This window comes from Caretta caretta, chromosome 6 (assembly GCF_965140235.1).
Source record: "Caretta caretta isolate rCarCar2 chromosome 6, rCarCar1.hap1, whole genome shotgun sequence".
NCBI lineage: Eukaryota > Metazoa > Chordata > Testudines > Cheloniidae > Caretta > Caretta caretta.
Genome location: NC_134211.1, coordinates 114316507 through 114335946, shown reverse-complemented (window position 1 = coordinate 114335946; position 19440 = coordinate 114316507). Strand labels below are relative to the sequence as shown.

General features: G+C 40.4%; 1 protein-coding gene across 4 annotated transcripts in view; it reads left to right on the top strand.

Moving 5' to 3' along the window:
- The window catches only part of AKT1 (AKT serine/threonine kinase 1), a 109950-nt gene that overhangs the window by 40281 nt on the left and 50229 nt on the right, over positions 1–19440 (top strand). For 2 of the 4 annotated variants that reach the window (XM_075129915.1, XM_075129914.1), the window contains exons 3-4: positions 9470–9546; positions 11358–11486. In XM_075129915.1, the coding sequence (XP_074986016.1) occupies positions 9470–9546; positions 11358–11486 (206 nt within the window). The remainder of the gene's footprint in view (positions 1–9469; positions 9547–11357; positions 11487–19440) is intronic. The other 2 variants (XM_048853621.2, XM_048853622.2) reach the window with 1 other exon arrangement.

Genomic DNA, 19440 nt, shown 5'->3' with positions numbered 1-19440 from the left:
CACTTTCTGTTGTGACTGTACTGACATTGTGTGTGTTATCTGTAGCTGCTGTTGTTGTGGCCTTGAAGGGTTTCCCCTCCACATCCACGGAATATGTGAGCAAGATAAGGAGAAGAAAGAGGAGGACTCGGGATGACGTGTTCAATGAGATCCTGCAAGCCAGTGCTGCATCAGACCGTGTGCAAAGGGCCTGGAGGGTGAATATTGCAGACAGCCTGGAGAAGGAAAGAGCAGGCAGGAGAAAGGCCTGGAAGTCCCAACAGGAAAAGGAGAGGGATGTGTGTCAGGAAACAATGGGGCTTCTCTGGCAGCAAACACAGATGCTGTAGACTTTTGTGGACCTACAGGTTCAACAAGTCCAGGCTTGCCTGCCTTTGCAGTCCATGGAGATCTCCACTGCAGCACCTCCCTACACCGCCCCTCAGCATTGCACATGACATCAGGGTCGGATCCCTCCCCCAGGGTCGGATCCCTCCTGGGAGACAGTAAGGACAACCACAGCTTTACATACACTGACCTGTGAAAGCCACGGTTGCTGTATGTGTAGCTAAAATGGGCATGAATAGTCTCTCCCCTTGTTAAGTTCAGTTCCATTAATTTATTAAGTTTTTAATGTATTTGCTTTTTAAATTTTACAGATTTTTCTTTGCACTAATTTTGTTATTGAATAAAATTCTATTTGGAAAATAATTCATCTTCATTAGTTCACAACATATGTTGCAAAGTGCCGAGCAGATCAGAAAGCACCCACATACTTGCTATTGTGCTGTATGACACAACTCATAGGATCAGTGACAAACACAGTATAATAATAAAAAATGTACAGTATGCACCACAGAATCAACAGGTGCATTTGCAGTGTTATATTCTTAGATGTAGAATTCCCAAGAGGCCCCAAAACAGCAGGGCCAGGTAGAGCACAGTACACCAGGAGGTATTACTGTGGCTCGCTGTAAGTGGTATTTAAAAGCCTCACTGAACCATATAGCTCCACAGTGAGCTCTTCTAATAGCCCTTGTGTTTGGCTGTTCAAACACAGGAGACACCGCTTCACCTCCACTCCAGTGGCAACTTCCCCCGCTTTGCTTTACAGCTATTATGCAGGAAGCAGCAAGCAGCTATAACCACTGGAATGTTTTCTTCACTGAGATCCAGTCACGTGAGTGAACAACATCAGCGTCCCCTCAGTCAACCAAAAGCACATTCAGCTGTTATTCTGCATCTTCTGAGCTGGTAGTTGAATCTTTCTTTGGTGCTGTCAAGGTGGCCAGTGTACAGTTCATGAATCAGGGGAGCAAAGAGTATGCTCAGTGCCTGAGGATCACTGTTGGCATTTCAGCATTTCCATTATTCAGGAAAGAAAGTCCCTGCTTGCAACTTTTTGAACAGTCATGTGTTCTTAAAGATGGTAGTGTTACTCACGTTCCCTGACCAGCTAACACTAATGTCAGTGAAGCGTCCCCAGTGATCCCTGAATGCTTGCGTAACGACAAAAAAGTAGCCCTTTCTGTTGCTGTACTCTGTGGCAAGGTGGTCTGGTGCCAAAATAGGGATGTGTGTGCGATCCGTTGCTCCACCTCAATTCAGGAACCCCATTGCTTCAAATCCATCCACTATGTCTGCACATTGCTGAGAGTCACAATCCTGCATAGCAGGAGGTGATTAATGGTCCTGCACACTTGCATGACAACGGGCCCCACAGTGGATTTTCCAACTCCAAAATGATTTCCCGCTGACCAGTAGCAATCCAGCATTGCAAGTTTCCACAGTGTCATTGCAACTTGCTTCTCCACTGTAAGTGCAGCTCTCATTTTGGTGTCCCTGTGCTGGAGGGCTGGGGCAAGCTCAGCACACACATCCGGGAATGTGGCCTTGAAAGTTCTGCAGCCACTGCTCATCGTCCCAGGCCTGCATTATGATGTGAACCCACCAGTCAGTGCTTGTTTCTCGGGCCCAGAAGCACCACTGTCTGCAGCTGCTCCGTGAATGCCACTAGCAGTCTTGAATTGGTTCTCACTATGTCTCACAGCCATCTGTCCTCCAAGAAATCCTTATGTTCTCTGTTGATTCGTTTGTCATTGCAGCTCTGAAAATACTGGAGGATTGTGTGTCCTGTGTTTGCTATACTTATTGCAGTAGTGTAGAGCTCTGCAGGCTCAGTGCTTCTGTCCGAGATGGTGGACAGCGAGGAGGGCCATGCAAGTTCATGGGATTTTTTTAAAAAAATCATGAAAATTATGGGATATAAATGACATTATGAGACGGAGCCAGTTGGGTGCTGGGAAGTTGATCCATTGCTCCCAGTCACCCCTGTGCGACTTGTCTCTGCCCCATCATGCATTGCTAAAACTTCTCAAACGAGTGTGTGCTGTATGGTAGTGAGATGCACACTGGGTTACCTACTCATGCTGCACCACACCCTGTGAGTTGACACAAGCGCTCCTGGTGAGTACATGTAGCATAGACTCAAGGAACCAAGTATGCACATGTACAAGCCATATACTAACTGCGGCAGCTTTATGTCGAGGTAACTTGTGGCAGCAAAAGTTTGCAGTGTAGGCATGGTGTGTGTCAATCTTCATGGCTACCCAAGGCCTTTAGACTTTGTTTAGACAAGTCCATGGGTGTCCAAAAACGTCAGCAAAGTTTATTTATTTTACTAGTGCTCATTATGCTGTTTGGGGATTATGTCGCACCTGTCACAAACAATTGGTTATGTTTATATGTATTTGGGGCCTGATTTAGAGAAGTGCTGATCACCCACAAATCCAGCTGAAGTCATGGTGAAGTTGTAGGTGCGCAACTCTTCTGAAAAATCAAGAGGATTTTCAAATGTCAGTGGGGCTTGTTTGCTTAAGTGCTTTTGGACATGTCCCCCTTAAAGTCTAACTAAAACACTGGGAAAAAACGGTTCAAAATACATTTAATTCAGTTTGTTTCTGTTGTTAAAATACATAAAGGCACTTGTCAAAAACAAAGTAATACACTATGGCACTTCTTACTTGCATGTTTTCATTTTTAAAATGCTGTAATTGCTGATCATATTGTGTTATGGAAAAGTTTTAAAATTACATTGCATGGCTTCTAATAGCTTTCTTTTTAGCCCTTTTACTTCCACCATGGCGTAATGGAGACAAAGTTCACTCTGATTGTTTTTACCATACTTTAAGAGCTCAGTGTATCCTTCCTTATAATTTATGTAGCTATCCTTAAAATTGCAGTGTTTAATGAAACCTCATTTGCATCTTTTCTCACTAGAGACAGCTGTAGGTTAGGACTAGCCTGAGTAAGCTGTGCCAAAGGTAGGAGTAAGGAGTTTTGTATGCTGATTAATTCTCTTGGACTCCTTTGGGAATATCTGGCACTGCTTAAATTGATTACTGTAAGCAAGATGGCAACATTTTTGACCTTCTAAACAAAACGCTGCAAAAAAACCCCACAAAAAAACAAACCAAAAAAACCCAACCCTGTGTTTCAAATACACTATGAAGTAAAACTGAAATGCTGTGGTATAGAATATAGATATTCTGATATAGATCAGGGTGTTGCTTGTTGGATGATGCCTAGTTTTGAACTTGGGTGTTCTTAAAACTTTAAGTATATATAAAATGTAAATCAGTCACCGTCCACCTTTTATGTGAAAATGGTGCCTGAATAAGTCATCATCAATGTCTGTTTCCCCATGTTCTTTATTTTGATGTCTCATAGGTGTCCAGTGTGCACACAAGCTAGCTTTATGATTTAGAGCATCTTTTGGTCCCCTAATTAATGTTTGTATTTACACTGTCCATATATTTAAAGACCAACATAGCTTCTAAAGCAATCTCGGTGTCTTTGTTTTGCTAGTTCCTCCAAATAATTTGTCGTATTGTTTTGTAGCTGTGGCCCTATGTGAGAGATGTGGTGTTGGTTTTTTTTAAAAAATAATCTACAGATGTGTGAAACCAGATGAACATAAGTTGCTGTTTGGTTGTTTTTAATGGGCTTCTACTTGAGTACAGTGTGAAGATTTTTTTAAGTGCTGCTCTGAACACGAGACCATTTAATCAGTCCCCTTTGCCCCTCCTCCAGCTTCCCTCTCCCCTCTTCAAATTCCCTGAAGATATGATAATTAAGCAGGTGCCATATATTGTAGCTTTGTGTGACCGTGAGAAACAGTAGTAGTTTTAGGATAATCAGAGCCACACTAGAGGCAGAGGCATTTCTTCTTAACCTGTTGGCAATAATGTCAATCATTGTCATGCAGGCTGCTGTAGGGCCTTAAATGTAATGTACTACAATCCAGCTGCACGGAAAATGAGTAAGAATAAAGCAGTGAGCAGATTTGCCTTGCACTGAATTAGCTTGTTGTGACAGTGGACTGCCATATATGGTCAGTGAAAGGAAAAAGAGCTGGGATAAGCTGTGGAGCGCCAGTCTGGTGCAGACAGTCTGCTGACTCAGGCTTGACCTCCCTATTGGGGAGCACCCTTGACTGCAGTCTGAGCTGGCTCATTGAGATTCAGGGCACAGCCAAAGTGTCCGCAGCTGTATGCTGGAGGCAAAGGCTGAGAACACATCCAGAGTGTGACCCAAAAATAATCAAAGCACTGGCCCCCTTCTGTACTCCTGTGAATAGGCAGACAAACCAGAGGTCCTCGCCTCTTAGTGAGCATATTGGGAAAGACATTAGCATACATTTTATTTTTTTCCCAAGCTCCCTAAACCCGAATACTGTTTTGACAGTTAGTTCAGGGGGAGAAAAAGGAGGCATATCAACTGAGGGAAACAAATTAGAAATTAAAAAAGTTACAACACATATTTTGTTTGGCATAACTGACTTCTCTAATTTATAAGCATCAAATGTACATGTGATGTGAAACTAATTCCCTGTCTGAAAACTGCTTGCTTCTATTTAAAAAAACAAACAAAAAAACCCACCACCACAAGGAGGGTTGTCAAACCCTTTCCAACAAAAGAATCTGTCTTGGTTTTAATAAAGTTGATTTTAAAGTGAATGGACATAATTTGCTTGAACAGCAGACACTAGTTGTGAATTCACATCCCGTTTTTCAGTCACACCAGTGCACATGAGATGGCATGTTTTAAAAACTTCACATCTTTAAGGAAGCTGGCATCTGTTTTGCTGAAGCCTTATTGGGCAGACAGGATGCAGACCACTCTTTGCTTCCATTGAAGTTTTATAAATGAGTCATTCTGTTTCTTTGACTGGCGAAACATTAGTACTGCATTTGGCATAACATTCATGTTGCACTCAGATAGTAATGTGTGCAATCAAGGAGTGCATTATAATTTTCTCTGTATGTAATATTTAGTGTGTTCGTTTTGTCCATTAATAAAGGTGCTTTTTGATGCTCAGAGCAGAATAAATAATACATTATTTGTCCATAGTTTCCGATAGTCACTCTAGTACATTTAATATAATTGTGGGCTTGTTTTTCCCCCAAAGCTTCTAAGCAGGTTCTAGTTAGCTTGGGGCATTAAAAAGTTAACGGTCAAACCTGTACTTTTTGTAAACTTGTTCGATTCTTGCTTTATTAATCTAATTCTTTTTAAAAAAATCCTCTGTGTATGCATGAGTTTAGATAAAATATTTTAAGCAAAGACTGCTTAAATACAGTCTGTTATGAATTAGAGGGTGTGGTGTTGGCTTTGAATGAGTTTGATGCAGCAACAAGCATGCAGCAGTTGGTAAATAAAGATGGATTTTCTTTTGTTCTGCTGGTGCTTGCTGCTCATTATTCTCCACTTACCCTGTAAGCTTCCCAGGGAGTGGCAGCTGTTTCTGATGTTAGACAGTTTATCAGTGGTAGACAGCTCCAGATTCAGTAAGACACTGTTGTGGGGAGGAGAGGAAAAAAAATAACCCTGCATTATTGTAAATTCTCTGTAGAATTAACTTTTCATGAACCAAAAGAGTTTCATGTTTAACTTTTGAAATATTAAAGTGCAAGTATGTTTTGCAGTACGTCTTGTAATGAAAAGTGGTTTGGGCATGAGACAGGTTTACCAAAGTGTATATTAAGGATTTTAATGTGCTGTGTGTGCGGGGGGCAGAGACAAGGCAACAAAATGAAACCGGTCTAACAACCTTTGTGTATATTTACAGAAATGTATAGTTTTGGAATTTTTGCGGTTCAAAAATTGCTTTGGGTAAATAGAATGGTGTATAAAGATTTTACATATTTTTTTAAGCTAGCAAGTTGTAGATGAGTTTATTCAAATCCAGATTTTATATGTAGGATTTATAAAATATACTTTTGCTTTTCTCTCTTTGCACTGTTAGCATTCTGTTACTGAAAACAAAGATGACTGCCAAGGCATTACACAAGCAATGAATCACAGAGGAAAAAATGTTTTGCTTTGTAAATTGTTCAGTTTTCTATGGTGCTTCATTGCTATTTTTTACTGTTACCTAATAAAGCTGCAGTTTTACTTTTCTTATTCACACACACTTTTGCATTATCCTGCATCTCTTGCACTTTGAATTTTTTATGTATTGAAACTGTTGGATGTGCAGCAACATGACTAATATAAGCCACTTCAGATATCTTTTTACTTACAATTGTCTTAAAGAAATAAAATCAGGACATAAAACCTTTTTTAAAAACGATATTTTAACTCACCCTTCAAATATGCCAATGTCCAACACTCCAAACACGAGTGGAAGGAAAGGCTGTTGGTTTGTTTTTTAAATCAGCTTTGTCCGGGCATTTTGACATTGCTGTATCTTGTCTGTTTTAACAAAAATCGTAGAGTTCTGTCTTTAGATATTCAAATATCCTATTGTAATTAGTTTGTATTCTAATAAACAGGCAAAATTACACACACAGTTTTAAAAAAAGCAAAACTTCACCTCATTTCATACATTTCTATTGCTTTACTGAGTGATTATTTTTAAAGTTCCAACTCCTTTACATATAACATCTCTACTGTTCTATACTTAAGAATGGTTTCTAAAGGGGGATAAAATATGACAGCTGTCACAGGTAAAGTAGGTTTATATTTTTTAGCAGTTACAATTGCCGATCATAGAAATTTAAACTTGTTTATGAAGAACAGAAATTTCATAAATGTATTCATGATTTTTATCGACAAATTTGTGTTCCAGCGCTTCCGTAGATGGATCATCAGACTTCCTACGGTTTTATTAATCTATAGATAAAGTGTATATTCAAGCTTCTCTTATCATTTTCACCTGTAACCACGGATAAGTCAATTTCATGCCCATTCGTTACATTTCTGGTTTATCCTGTCACTTCAGAGCATGTTATGTAATAGCACATATGCTATAGTTACTGCAATGTGCTTCATAATGCTGCAGGTCATCAAGACATCTTGGTTTTGTACTTATTATTATTTACTGATTGGTTGTAATCCTTGATACTGGTAATAAAAATAAACAAACAAACAAACAAAAACCAAAAGACTCAACAATTTATTAAGCTCCAGACATAGACCAAGCATAAAATTTAAGAAAATTTAGAAATTTACTACTAGTCTGCAAATTAGCAATGTGAATCAGGAAAGAGAACCACCTACAGTGATGAATAAGTGAAGGTCCCATTCTAAAGAAGCGTATAGAAGACGGTAACAAAAATCCTAATTCCTCAAGGGTTTCTACCTGGAACTTATTGGTGGAATAAAGCTGTAGGGCAAAAATACTGGAGTGATTAAATTTAAACATGAAATAAAATTATAAAATGTAAAATGGGAAAGAGGAGGTAAAATGTTTGTTGCAACAACTCAGTGCAGTTTTGTGTGAAATCCTGCTCATATTTCACTTAAAAAAAAAAAAAGTCTCTAAAATTAAACCTTTCCTCTGAAAACTTTAATGAGGAGAAAGAGTTTATGGCAGATTGTCACTCATTTGTAGAAAAGAGAAAGGAAGAGTAAAAATCCCTTGCTGGACCCTGCTCAGATTGTGACTCAGGCTGTGGTGGGAAGTACAAGTAGCAGCTACTTCTTGCCTGACCCTTCCACTCCAGTCCCTTCCTGTGCAAGTGGGAGGGGACTGGCTAGAGTTACTGGATAGGTGCATAGCTGGGAGTGAGCTGCTCCATGAAACAAGTGAAATAACTTCCTCCCCAGAGTAATGGGGGAACACAGGGGAGGAACACTGACAGAATTCATTCTCTGGTCCGCTTGTGGGACATAGCTACATGCCACTCCTCACAAAGGGCAGATTGTAACGTCACACTCTTACTCTTAGTGAATTTGCAGGGTAAAACTATTAATTATAATTTTGGCTTTAAGTGAGGGTCAGATTTTGCAGGTGCTGAAGACACTGAAGTCGGTGGGAGTTGAGGGAACTCAGCAAGACACTGTAAGGTGCCAGGTTAAATTAAATCCCTTTAATGATGAACTAGACCCTTTCTCTATTTCAGGGGCTCTGAAACTGGGGGTAGAGACCCCTCAGGGGATCGCGAGCTGTCAGCCTCCACCCCAATCCCCGCTTCACCTCCAGCATTTATAATAGTCTGAAACCTGTCATAAAAAAAAGTGTTTTTAATTTATAAGGGGGGGGGGTTGCATTCAGAGGCTTGCTGTGTGAAAGGGGTTACCACTACAAAAGTTTGAGAACCACTGCTCTAGTTCATCATTAAAGGGATATCATCAAGATTTCTAAGCCTGAAAACTGACCTACCTTAAAATTGTTAGGGGCTTAGTCCTCCACATTTGAAACTTATTTCCTTGTCTGTTTTTATTTTAAATATACCATGTATTGTTGGGAGGGGTTGAGGGTTATTTTGTAGGGTAAGCTGAAGCATTTACCCTCTGTAAGTGGATATTGGTTATTTTGATGCTCATTGTCTATAGCTGCGTTTGCTTCAGTAAGCGAAGAACGTTTTCACTGCTGGAGATGGTGCCAGCCTGACAGCCCTAGAGAACAAGTCACAAAACAGTGGCAGTCCAGACAGCAGGTGGGCAAGCTGCCCCCAGTCTGCCCTGTCCAGTCATGATGGTGGCTCTTCTCATTTGAGACTCTTGTCTACAAGATCTCAGCTGACACCACGAGCTCATTCTACTCAGAGTAGGTACCTAATCAGCCTGATGGTAATGACTCTTGGACACTGCTGACCTGGGCTGGATTTGAACTGATGGTTTAGAAGTGAAAGGCTCCGTAGCCTATTACTGATTCCCAAGAGTTGCCAGTGTTACGTTAAAGTTCAGATTAAAAAAAAAAAGTATATTTAACATTTTGAATGTAAATGTTAAATCACAACACCTGTGGATGAGTTCCTCTGAAATTCCTAAGGTACCTCTGACTATTTCTAAACCTGTTTCAACTGGGGCAAACATACTAGATTGTATGCAGGGTCTTTGTTTTTTTCTGTCTGCAATAACACTTGTATCAGTGCTAATAGATGTTCTCAGACAGTCCCAATACCCAGAGGAGATCACCCCTTAAGTCTTGGGCAGATCCTCTCCTCCACTTACTCTGAGTTTTTTTTTTTTTTTGCTTTAGAATAAAAGGTGACAAAAGCCATTGTGGCAACAAGCGACAGCCAGCTGTGTGCGTGCCCCTGAGAAAGGGGAGAGAAGGTAGGAGAAGCAGGAGGAGGCTGCACCACAGAAGGAGAGGTGGGAGAGGGAAAGAGGCCAGGCAGCTGTAGGGGAGTTCCTGGGGCAGAGTACACATCATCATGAAAGAAATCACCTGGGGTGGAAAGCAGAACAGCAGGAGAGGTGGGGTGGGGGTGGGGGATGGGAAGAGAGCTGAATAAAGGAGATTTGGTCAATAACCTGTTGTGCCTTTTTTTTTTTTTTTTTTGTAATTTTTGTCTATTATTTAATTTGGGAGCAAACCCTTCAAACAACCAGCCAGGATCACTATATCTTGCTACAGTGAACTCTCCTGTATGTATGTGCACCTGCATGCTTTTTATAATGAAACTGAATGAAATTAGCAAATTGCAAGTGATGAAGAAAGCTTGGAGCAGAGTCCCTGGATTTGTTTAACACCAGGATTGAGGGCCTCTAGGCACAATGCAATAGAAATAATTCTTCAGAAATTACTTATGGTGCCTAGAGGCCCTGCTGAGATTGGATACCACTGTGCTAGGTGCTGCAGAATTGTGGTGAGTGACAGTCTAAACAGATAAAGGCAAAGAGTGAGAAGGGAGACAGAGGCAGTGTGAGGGGAGGTGATATGCCTAGGGTGGCCAGGAGCCTGGTTTTCAACCGGAAGGTCAGATTGAAAAGGGGACCTGGCAGATCTACTGACCAGACACCTAAAGTCTGGTTACTGCGAGCGGGGTAGGCAAGGAGGCGCCAGTCATCACCCCCCGCTCCAGCCCCTGCTGAGCTGGGGCTGCCTTCTACCTTCATCGGGTGGCTGCAGCTCCCAACCCTGACTCTGCAGGCAAGTCCCTCCTGACCTGGATCAGGAGAAGGTGGGAGGGGAAAAGCGGCGAGTGAGGAAGAGTGGATGGGGGCGGGGCCTCAGCGGAAGGGGGGGAATAGGTGGGGCTGGAGCCCCAAGGTTACACAACAAGTCAGTAGTAGATCTGGGAATAGAACCCATGTTTTCTGTATCCCAGTCCAATGCCCTGTCAAGTAGACCACTCTGCTTCCCTAGTAAATAGAGATTTGATCTTTGTAATCACTGTTACTTCTGTTGCCAGGAGTTTGTGTGTGGCTGTATTGTTTGTGTGTAACAATACGCTATCTCTGCAAAATATTCATACGACCAGTGGCATGATATGCTTTAGGGATGCTTTCTTCAGAAAAGAGAGAACAAGCACTTTGAAGGACCTTTAGAACTTTTGCGTATTAAAAGTTAGGTTTTTACCCTTCACATTGCAATCTCTCTTGTGCTTCATTCTTTTAGAGGAGTGAGTGATGTTATGTAACTTAAGTGGAGAATTGCCTCTTTATGCTCTAAAAATTATTGTGGGTTTGATAAAGCAGTTGACTAATTACTAAATTACCCACCGTTGTTTAAAATACTTGCGCTGCAAAATGTAAATGAAAAAAATGTCTCCACGTGTCAGTATGAAAAATGACAATGGCAAAAATAATACATAGGACATCTGCTCTGATTTTTAAATTTTAAATTGCATTTAAGCAGATGTTGCAGAATTTGAATGAAATAGGCATAGATGAGGGAAATATAGCTATTTACTTTTTATGAAGTCCCATTTTATGGTTAAATCTGCTGTCAATATCTGAACTGATGCCTATATTTTTCCATTGTTTTCAGCAGAACAAACAATGAATTAAAATGCCTTCCGTATTAAGAGGATGTACAGTATTAATATTTTAAAGAGGTTCTCATTGGAATTCTGGAACATGAGGAATTAGGATGGAGTATATGGAATATTTTACTGTCTTTTCTGCTCTGTTTTTTCCAGGAGAATACATAAAGACATGGAGGCCAAGGTATTTTCTGTTGAAGAACGATGGCACGTTCATTGGCTACAAAGAGCGGCCGCAGGATGTTGACCAACGGGAATCCCCTTTAAATAATTTCTCCGTAGCTCGTAAGCATTTTCACAGGCACTCTCATTCTTGCTGTATGGGTTTTACAGAATTATTGTAAGCATAGCCCTTATACTCAATATCTTTCATGTTAAATCAAAATCAGCTCAAGACAAATGTTCTATGAAAACATAAAAAGTTTTCATTTTATGTAATATTAGATTTTGCAGTGTTAATCTGATTTGTAGCTTTGAAGTACAAATGATTAATGCAAAGGTGTGATTACATTTACTTTATGTAATACACTGTTATTTTTCAGTCTTTTCTAGTTGAAATTACTAATCGTTGTTTATAGTTACAATACAAAATACTCTTTTACTATTTTACCTTTACTCTTCTTATACATTGTACGTTAGGAAAAATAGCTAACTTTAAGCCCTGATTCACCAAAGTACTTATACATGGCTAATCCCATTCAGTAGTATAAGATTAAGAACATTGCAGAATCAGGGCTTTCAACCCTAAACTACATGTTTGCTGTTTGGATATGGTCCTAAGTGTGTTGAAATCAATGGGAGTCTTTCCATTTACTTCAATGGGCATGAGATCAGGCCCTGAAATTGACGGAATGTGTTCAATTTTTTTATTTATTTTAAAATCAAAATTGTGTGTCAGAGGCAACAAGAGAATTTTTGGGCTCAGGGGATAATAGAAATTGGTCCTCTTCCTACTTCCCTTCTCCTGGCATTCTTTACCATGTTCGTAGAAATGTAGGGCTGGAAGGCACCATGAGAAGTCACCAAGTCCGGCCCCCTGCGCTGTGGCAGGATCAAATAAACCTAGACCGTCTCTGACAGGTGTTTATCCAACCCGTTCTTAAAAAATCTCCTATGATGGGGATTCCACAACCTCCCTTAGAAGGATTTTCCAGAGCTTAACTACCATTGTAGTTAGAAAGTTTTTCCTAATATCTAGCCTAAATCTCCCTTACTGAAGATTAAGCCCATTACCTCTTGTACATCTTCAGTGGACATGGAGAACAATTGATCACCATCTTCATTATAAAAGCCCTTAACATATCTGAAGACTGTTATTAGGTCCCCTGACCCCCCCAGTCTTCTTTTCTGAAAACTAAACACCCAGGATTTTTTAACCTTTGCTTGGGTAGGTTTGCTAAACCTTTTTATCATTTTTGTTGCTTTCTTCTAAACTCTGTCCAATTTGTCCACATCTTTCCTAAGGTGTGGCCCCCCCAGAATTGGATACAGCACTCCAAGTGTGGCCTCACTAATGCCAAGTAGAGCAGGACGATTACCTCCTGGGTCTTATATAAAATACTCCTGTTAATACACCCCAGAATTCTGGCCTTTTTTCACAACTGCTTCACATTGGTGTATCTCTTTCAGTTAGTGATGCACCATAATCCCCAGATGTGTTTCCTCAGTACTGCCATCTATCCTGGTATTCCCCAGTTTGTAGTTGTGCATTTGATTTTTCCTTCCTAATTGAGTTGCCAGTTGCAACTTGTCTTTATTGAGTGTCATCATGTTGAATTCAGACCAGTTCTTCAGTTTATCAAGGTTGTTTTGAATTCTAATCCTGCCCTCCAAAGTGCTTGCAACCCCTCCCAGCAAGGTGTCATCTGCAAATTTTATAAGCATACTCTCAACTCTATTGTCCAAGTCATTAATGAAAATGTCGAATAGTACTGGACCCACGATTGACCCCTGTGGAACCCTACTAGAGTCATTCTCCCAGTTTGACAGTGAACCATTGGTAACTACTCTCTGAGGACAGTTTTTCAACTAGGTGTGCACCCATCTTATAATAATTTCATCTAGACCACATTTCCCTACTTTCCCTGTCAAAGAAGGAAATAAGGTTGGTTTGGCAGGATTTATTCTTGACAAATCCATGCTGGCTATTCCTTATAATCCTGTTATCCTCCAGGTGCTTACCAATTGGTTGTTTAATAATTTGTTCCAGTATCTTCCCTGGTATCCAAGTTAGATTGACTGGTCTATAATTCCCTGAGTCCTTTTTGTTCCCCTTTTTAAATATAGGTACTGTGTTTGCCCTTCTCCACTCACCTGTCCTCCAGGAATTCTCAAAGATAATAGCTAATGGTTTTGAGATTGCTTCAGCTAGTTCCTTAAGTACCCTATGATGAATTTCATCAGGCCCTGCTGACTTGAATACATCTAACTTATTTAAATATTCTTTAACCTGTTCGTCCCCTATTTTGGCTTCCGTTCCATCTTATTGTCCGCAATTCTTTCTCAACGTCTATCTTCCTCATGCTGATATGCAGTCCGCCCTTCATTTCACCTCACTTCCCACAGCTTTACAAATGGAATCATGCAGCATTTGTTATAAAGAGTGCTCCATTGAGCGTCCCTGCCTGGTAGGCTGGGTAGTGAAGCTCTGCCTGAGGAGCAGCAGTGGGCACTCCATACATTGAGGGGGGAGCTTGCACATCTGGAAGGAGATAGATGCCTTTTAAAGATTAGCTACAAAAATGAATCTCCAATCAGATTTCCTCTAGGGCATCCTGAGGCCTATTAAAATGCAAAAAGGTTCTTTGGAATTATTGCTCTGTGCCAGCCATTCGCATGACAGACCTGGTACCCATGTGCCCAATAGGTGTGTAGTCACTTATTTTAGGGTGAGATGAGGTTGGGAATAAAAAACAAGCATGTTATCACAAGTTGCATCAGTCCAGAATGACAAGAGAGTGTGTTTGGGGCTTTTGTCTTGCCAAGCCAATCCCAAGAGAGATTTGATTAGTATTTTCACCTCAGCAATGATAGAGCCTATAATCTATTCATATCTATTCAGGGGACACCATCACAGGGCCTAATAACATCAGCCACACTATCAGAGGCTCGTTCACCTGCACATCCACCAATGTGATATATGCCATCATGTGCCAGCAATGCCCCTCTGCCATGTACATTGGTCAAACTGGACAGTCTCTACGTAAAAGAATAAATGGACACAAATCAGATGTCAAGAATTATAACATTCATAAACCAGTCGGAGAACACTTCAATCTCTCTGGTCACGCAATCACAGACATGAAGGTCGCTATCTTAAAACAAAAAAACTTCAAATCCAGACTCCAGCGAGAAACTGCTGAATTGGAATTCATTTGCAAATTGGATACTATTAATTTAGGCTTAAATAGAGACTGGGAGTGGCTAAGTCATTATGCAAGGTAGCCTGTTTCCTCTTGTTTTTTCCTAACCCCCCCTCCCCCCCCAGATGTTCTGGTTTAACTTGGATTTAAACTTGGAGAGTGGTCAGTTTAGAGGAGCTATTACCAGCAGGAGAGTGAGTTTGTGTGTGTATGGGGGTGGGGGGGATGTGAGAAAACCTGGATCTATGCAGGAAATAGCCCGACTTGATTATGTAAAGAGTTGTCACTTTGGATGGGCTGGCACCAGCAGGAGAGTGAATTTGTGTGGGGGGGTGGAGGGTGAGAAAACCTGGATTTGTGCTGGAAATGGCCCACCTGTTGATCACTTTAGATAAGCTATTACCAGCAGGACAGTGGGGTGGGAGGAGGTATTGTTTCATATTCTCTGTGTGTATATAAAGTCTGCTGCAGTTTCCACGGTACACATCTGATGAAGTGAGCTGTAGCTCACGAAAGCTCATGCTCAAATAAATTGGTTAGTCTCTAAGGTGCCACAAGTACTCCTTTTCTTTTTGCAAATACAGACTAACACGGCTGTTCCTCTAGAGCCTATAATGCTTCCCTCTTTATGCTGATTTCTCCTTACAGGTCAGAAAAGTAAAGAAAGCAGCAGAAAGCCATTAAATCCTAGGCTTTGTCTACACTGGCAACTGAACTTTTGTTGTTCAGAGGTGTTAAAAAAAACACACACCCCCGAAAGACAAAAGTTTTGCCAATGAAAAGCACCGGTGTAAACTGCGCTTTGTCAGCAGGAGCGCTCTCTTGCTGACAAAGCTACCACTGCTTGTTGGGGATGGAAGTTTTTTGTGGGTGGGAGAGCTCTCTCTTGATGACAAACAGTGGCTAAACTGAGTGTCTTTTAGTGGCACGGCTGTAGCAGCAAAGCCGTGTCGCTAAAAGGTGCGTAGTGTAGACAAAGTCCTAGACTGTCTTTTCAAGCACTTGATATGTACCCTGAAGATTTTAACACCTTCATTAAGTTGATGCTAACTATATTTTTATGGTAATTACAGAGGAAATGTTAATGCTAAGGTCTGAAAATGGTGAGCATTACCTCCTTTCTTCTGCTTTTCTTCCATAACTCATTCAGAAGGGGTTAACTTATTCCTTAGTTGAGGGTTCTGAGAATTTTTGGCAGATCAAGCCTGTTGGTCTAGGCATGTATAACAAGCTAATTGTCATGGTATCAGAGTATCTTACAGACAGACACAGGTCCACCATAAGGGGTATCATCCTGGCAAGAATGGGGTGGTGGAGGAAAAGTGTTTTTGGAAGCTGCTGGTATTTGGAAATACAGTGGCAATGAAGAGTCCAAGAGGATCCCAAGACTGCAAACTATCTTGATGATCAACCGGCAGACATCTTTGCTCGAGGCAGTGACTGTAGTTTGGGCTAGTTGTTGAAACTACCATGAACGCATCACAACTTCCTACACTCTTTGCTGGCTTCAAGTCAAATTCACTGGCATGGTCCTTATATTCAAAGCGCTCCATGGCCTGGACTCAGGATACCTAAAAGACCATCTAAAGCTCTGGGACAAAGACCATCATTGACAACTACGCTCTTTTGGCCCAGTGGGACCCTTATTATTGAGAGTAAAGGTTATCCGTGTGGGAGACAGAAACCTCACCACTTTCCACTCCAAGTGCAAGGCACGCCTATTTGATCTTGCCTTCTCTAATACAAACACATGGCAACAGGCATATTTATTTTGTAAAAAAAACCCTACCAAAATAAGACACATTTCTGCACATGTTTCTCCTTCTGAGATGAGAGTGAGAGAACAAACACTTGACCAATGTGTGGGCACATTGCTTAATGCTCTACTGGAAGGCTTTCAGATACTATGATGATGAGCATGGTATAAAAAACTATTTAGATCTCACTAGACTGTCTCTTCCATCTTGCTCAGATTTAGCTTTGTTCAACTACTTGTCATCGAGGCACTGAGCTCTGGCACTTTAAATAGAACTGGGAATCACCTGCATACTATTGGCATTGGAGGCCCAGTTATGTTACACTCTTGTCTCTCTGAGCCTGCTCAGACCTCTCTCTTTGCCCCCAAATCTGATCGCCCACTTTCATTTGTCTCGGATTGGAGTCTTAGTCTGTGAAGCATGCTTGTAGTTGGGTAAAGGGCCGTCCAAAATGTATAAAGTTAACTCAAGCTTCCTTTACAAGTATCAGATGAAGAACACAGCCCAAAATACTGTTTTCACTCTGCCAGTGGGATACACATAGCTAGCAGTGGCTCAGGGAAGGTTGATACTAGCAAAACTGGGGACAGGCTTGCCCCAGAGTGTTACATAAAAACTTTTCAATTTGTTTTCAGTAATTTCACAACTCCAAATATTTGCTATTTAGTGAAATTCAACTAAGTGGCTCTTTCTCTGTCAAAAACTTGTGAAATTGCAGATTTTTCATGGCAAAACTACTTTTGCTCAAAAATTACTCTGTTGCTGCCTGAAATCTTCATGTTTTTCACTAGAAAACAGCTCAGTTTTCACTCCGTGGTCTAATCTTCCAGAAGAAAAGGTTTTAAATGAAAATAGGGCCATTTTCATATTTGTAATGAAATGCAAAAACTCAAATATTGAGTATTCCAGTTTTGTTGTGAATAAGTTGCACCTCCTGCTACACATGTGAGAATAACACACTGAAGGAAGGGGGCAGATGGTATTAGAGAAGAGTTTGATTCCCCCCTCCCCGCCCCCCCAAGGAAGAATAAATAAGACGGTGGGTCCAATGCTAACCACATTTCTGCACAGTAGATGCAGAAATATAAGTTGCATCTACAGTTTTGCAATCTGCAAGTCCCTCACTACTCTAGGATCAGGCTAGACTCTCATGCTTCAGATGGAATGGGCTTTGATCCCATCACTGTCTGTGAAAGCTTGTCTGAAAAGCCGCCTCTGTAAAATCAGTCTTATCTTTATTTAAAAAAGGAAAAAAAGAAAAAGCCTGCTTCTCTTTTGCCTACTGTACATTTTGAAATCTCCGTTCACCTGTTTGTGTAGTTCAAGGATACAATTTGGAAATTTCCTCCCATAAAATACTTGTTGGTGATTTCAATTTATTCCATCAAAACTAATGCCTAATCCATCTGAGTGTGCAGCTCCAACAGATTTGCAGGGTTGAATCTCTGTTCTTATTGGTAATTTATTTTGTTTTTCCTGCACTACCAAGAGAGATTAGGTAAGAGACCTTCTAGCAAATCAGTGTTCATGCGGATCTTTTCTGAAATAATGTAAAACACCCCAGAGATCATGCAGGCAAATAACAAATAGATTCTATTGCTATGAACAGCTTAGGTTAGTGGAACTCATAGTGATGGTAATCTCTGGGTGTCACGCACATCTCCATATTAGATTATAAACCCTCCTTTAAATTTTATGCATCTGAAAGAGGTAATTTATAGAAAAAATTAACATGGAAATAGAGAAGAGCCTGCTACAAGGAACAGATTATTTTCCTGTCATCAAAATTTGAGTGGACTATGTTCAATATAAGAGGTTTTGTTGCATTTGGTATATGACAACTGCAGGCGCCCAACTAAACTAGTAGTAGTTTTATGGGCAGGACTGTGTATCTGTGGCCAAGAATTATCAGTGTTCTGGTTTTGCACAAGGTGATCAGATTCCAGTAGATAACTTGATTTTATCAGCGATCTCCAGGGTCCAATGAATTTACATACCTTGCTGACTCTGGGCATAAGGTGGCATTCAGAACTCTGTTCTCACTTGCACCTTGGTATTGTATGATTAGGTCTATCCAGTAGCACAGAGAGAAGGCTTGCTATGAGACATAACATTCCTTATTTGCCTTTTCAAACCATCTCTTCTTCACCAGACTGCTCTTCTTACTGTCTGTCCTTTTAATTTTTCTTAATTAAAAAAAAAAAGTGGGGAGCGAAGGTGTCTTCCTTGACATTATTGGTTTAAAACGTGATGTCATTAAATAGGGAGCAGAGTTTGACACCTTCATCACAAATAATCTGGCTTTTGCTTAAGTGCTAGGGAAGCAAATATTGTGACATTTTAGAAAGTCACTAGGATAATACTAAGTGTCTTTCAAATACAAAATGATCATTTGCATTTGAATGCCTTCGTGTCTGTTCCTGTTAAACAATTTCTCTGTCCTACTTATTTTAAGACCAAATGCCAAGAAAGAATCAAGAGGTTCTTGAGAATAGTTTACATCATTTTTTTTAAACAGGCTGCAGTTTATAGTACAGACTTCGTTGCAAATGGGGAATAGTGGTATGGGTCCATTTGACAGGACTGATTGTTTTTTCTAAGTGTGCAGGTGATCTTCAGCTGATATTGGAGGCATGAGGTTGTTTTCATATCAGAACATAAAAATGTGATATCAGTCATCCATAGTATCATAGGGCCAGTAATAACTTTTTATTTATGGAGTGCTATAGGTGCTGTACTGTGCATGATGCTGTACTGACATATAAAAATGGTAACCTGTCCTGAGTAGTACCACAAAGAGCACTGTCAGATTTAAAGATTTTTTTATTTATTTATTTATTTTAAAAGAGGTATTTCCTGGGTTCATTGATAAAATAAAGTCCAGGAGACTCAGCTATGTCTGGAGGAAATTGGGTAGTAACTTGATTAATTTTTAAAAAAATCTGTGTGGTACAGTACTTTAGTGTAATGCAAGTTAAAAATAAAGATTACTGCATTTTGTGATACGTTCTGTTATGATTGAGCAGAGTAATTAGACAGCATATTGTTCACCAAACAAAACACTTCTGTGTGACATATTTGAATTATAGTGGTTATTAACTGACAAATCTCTATTATTCA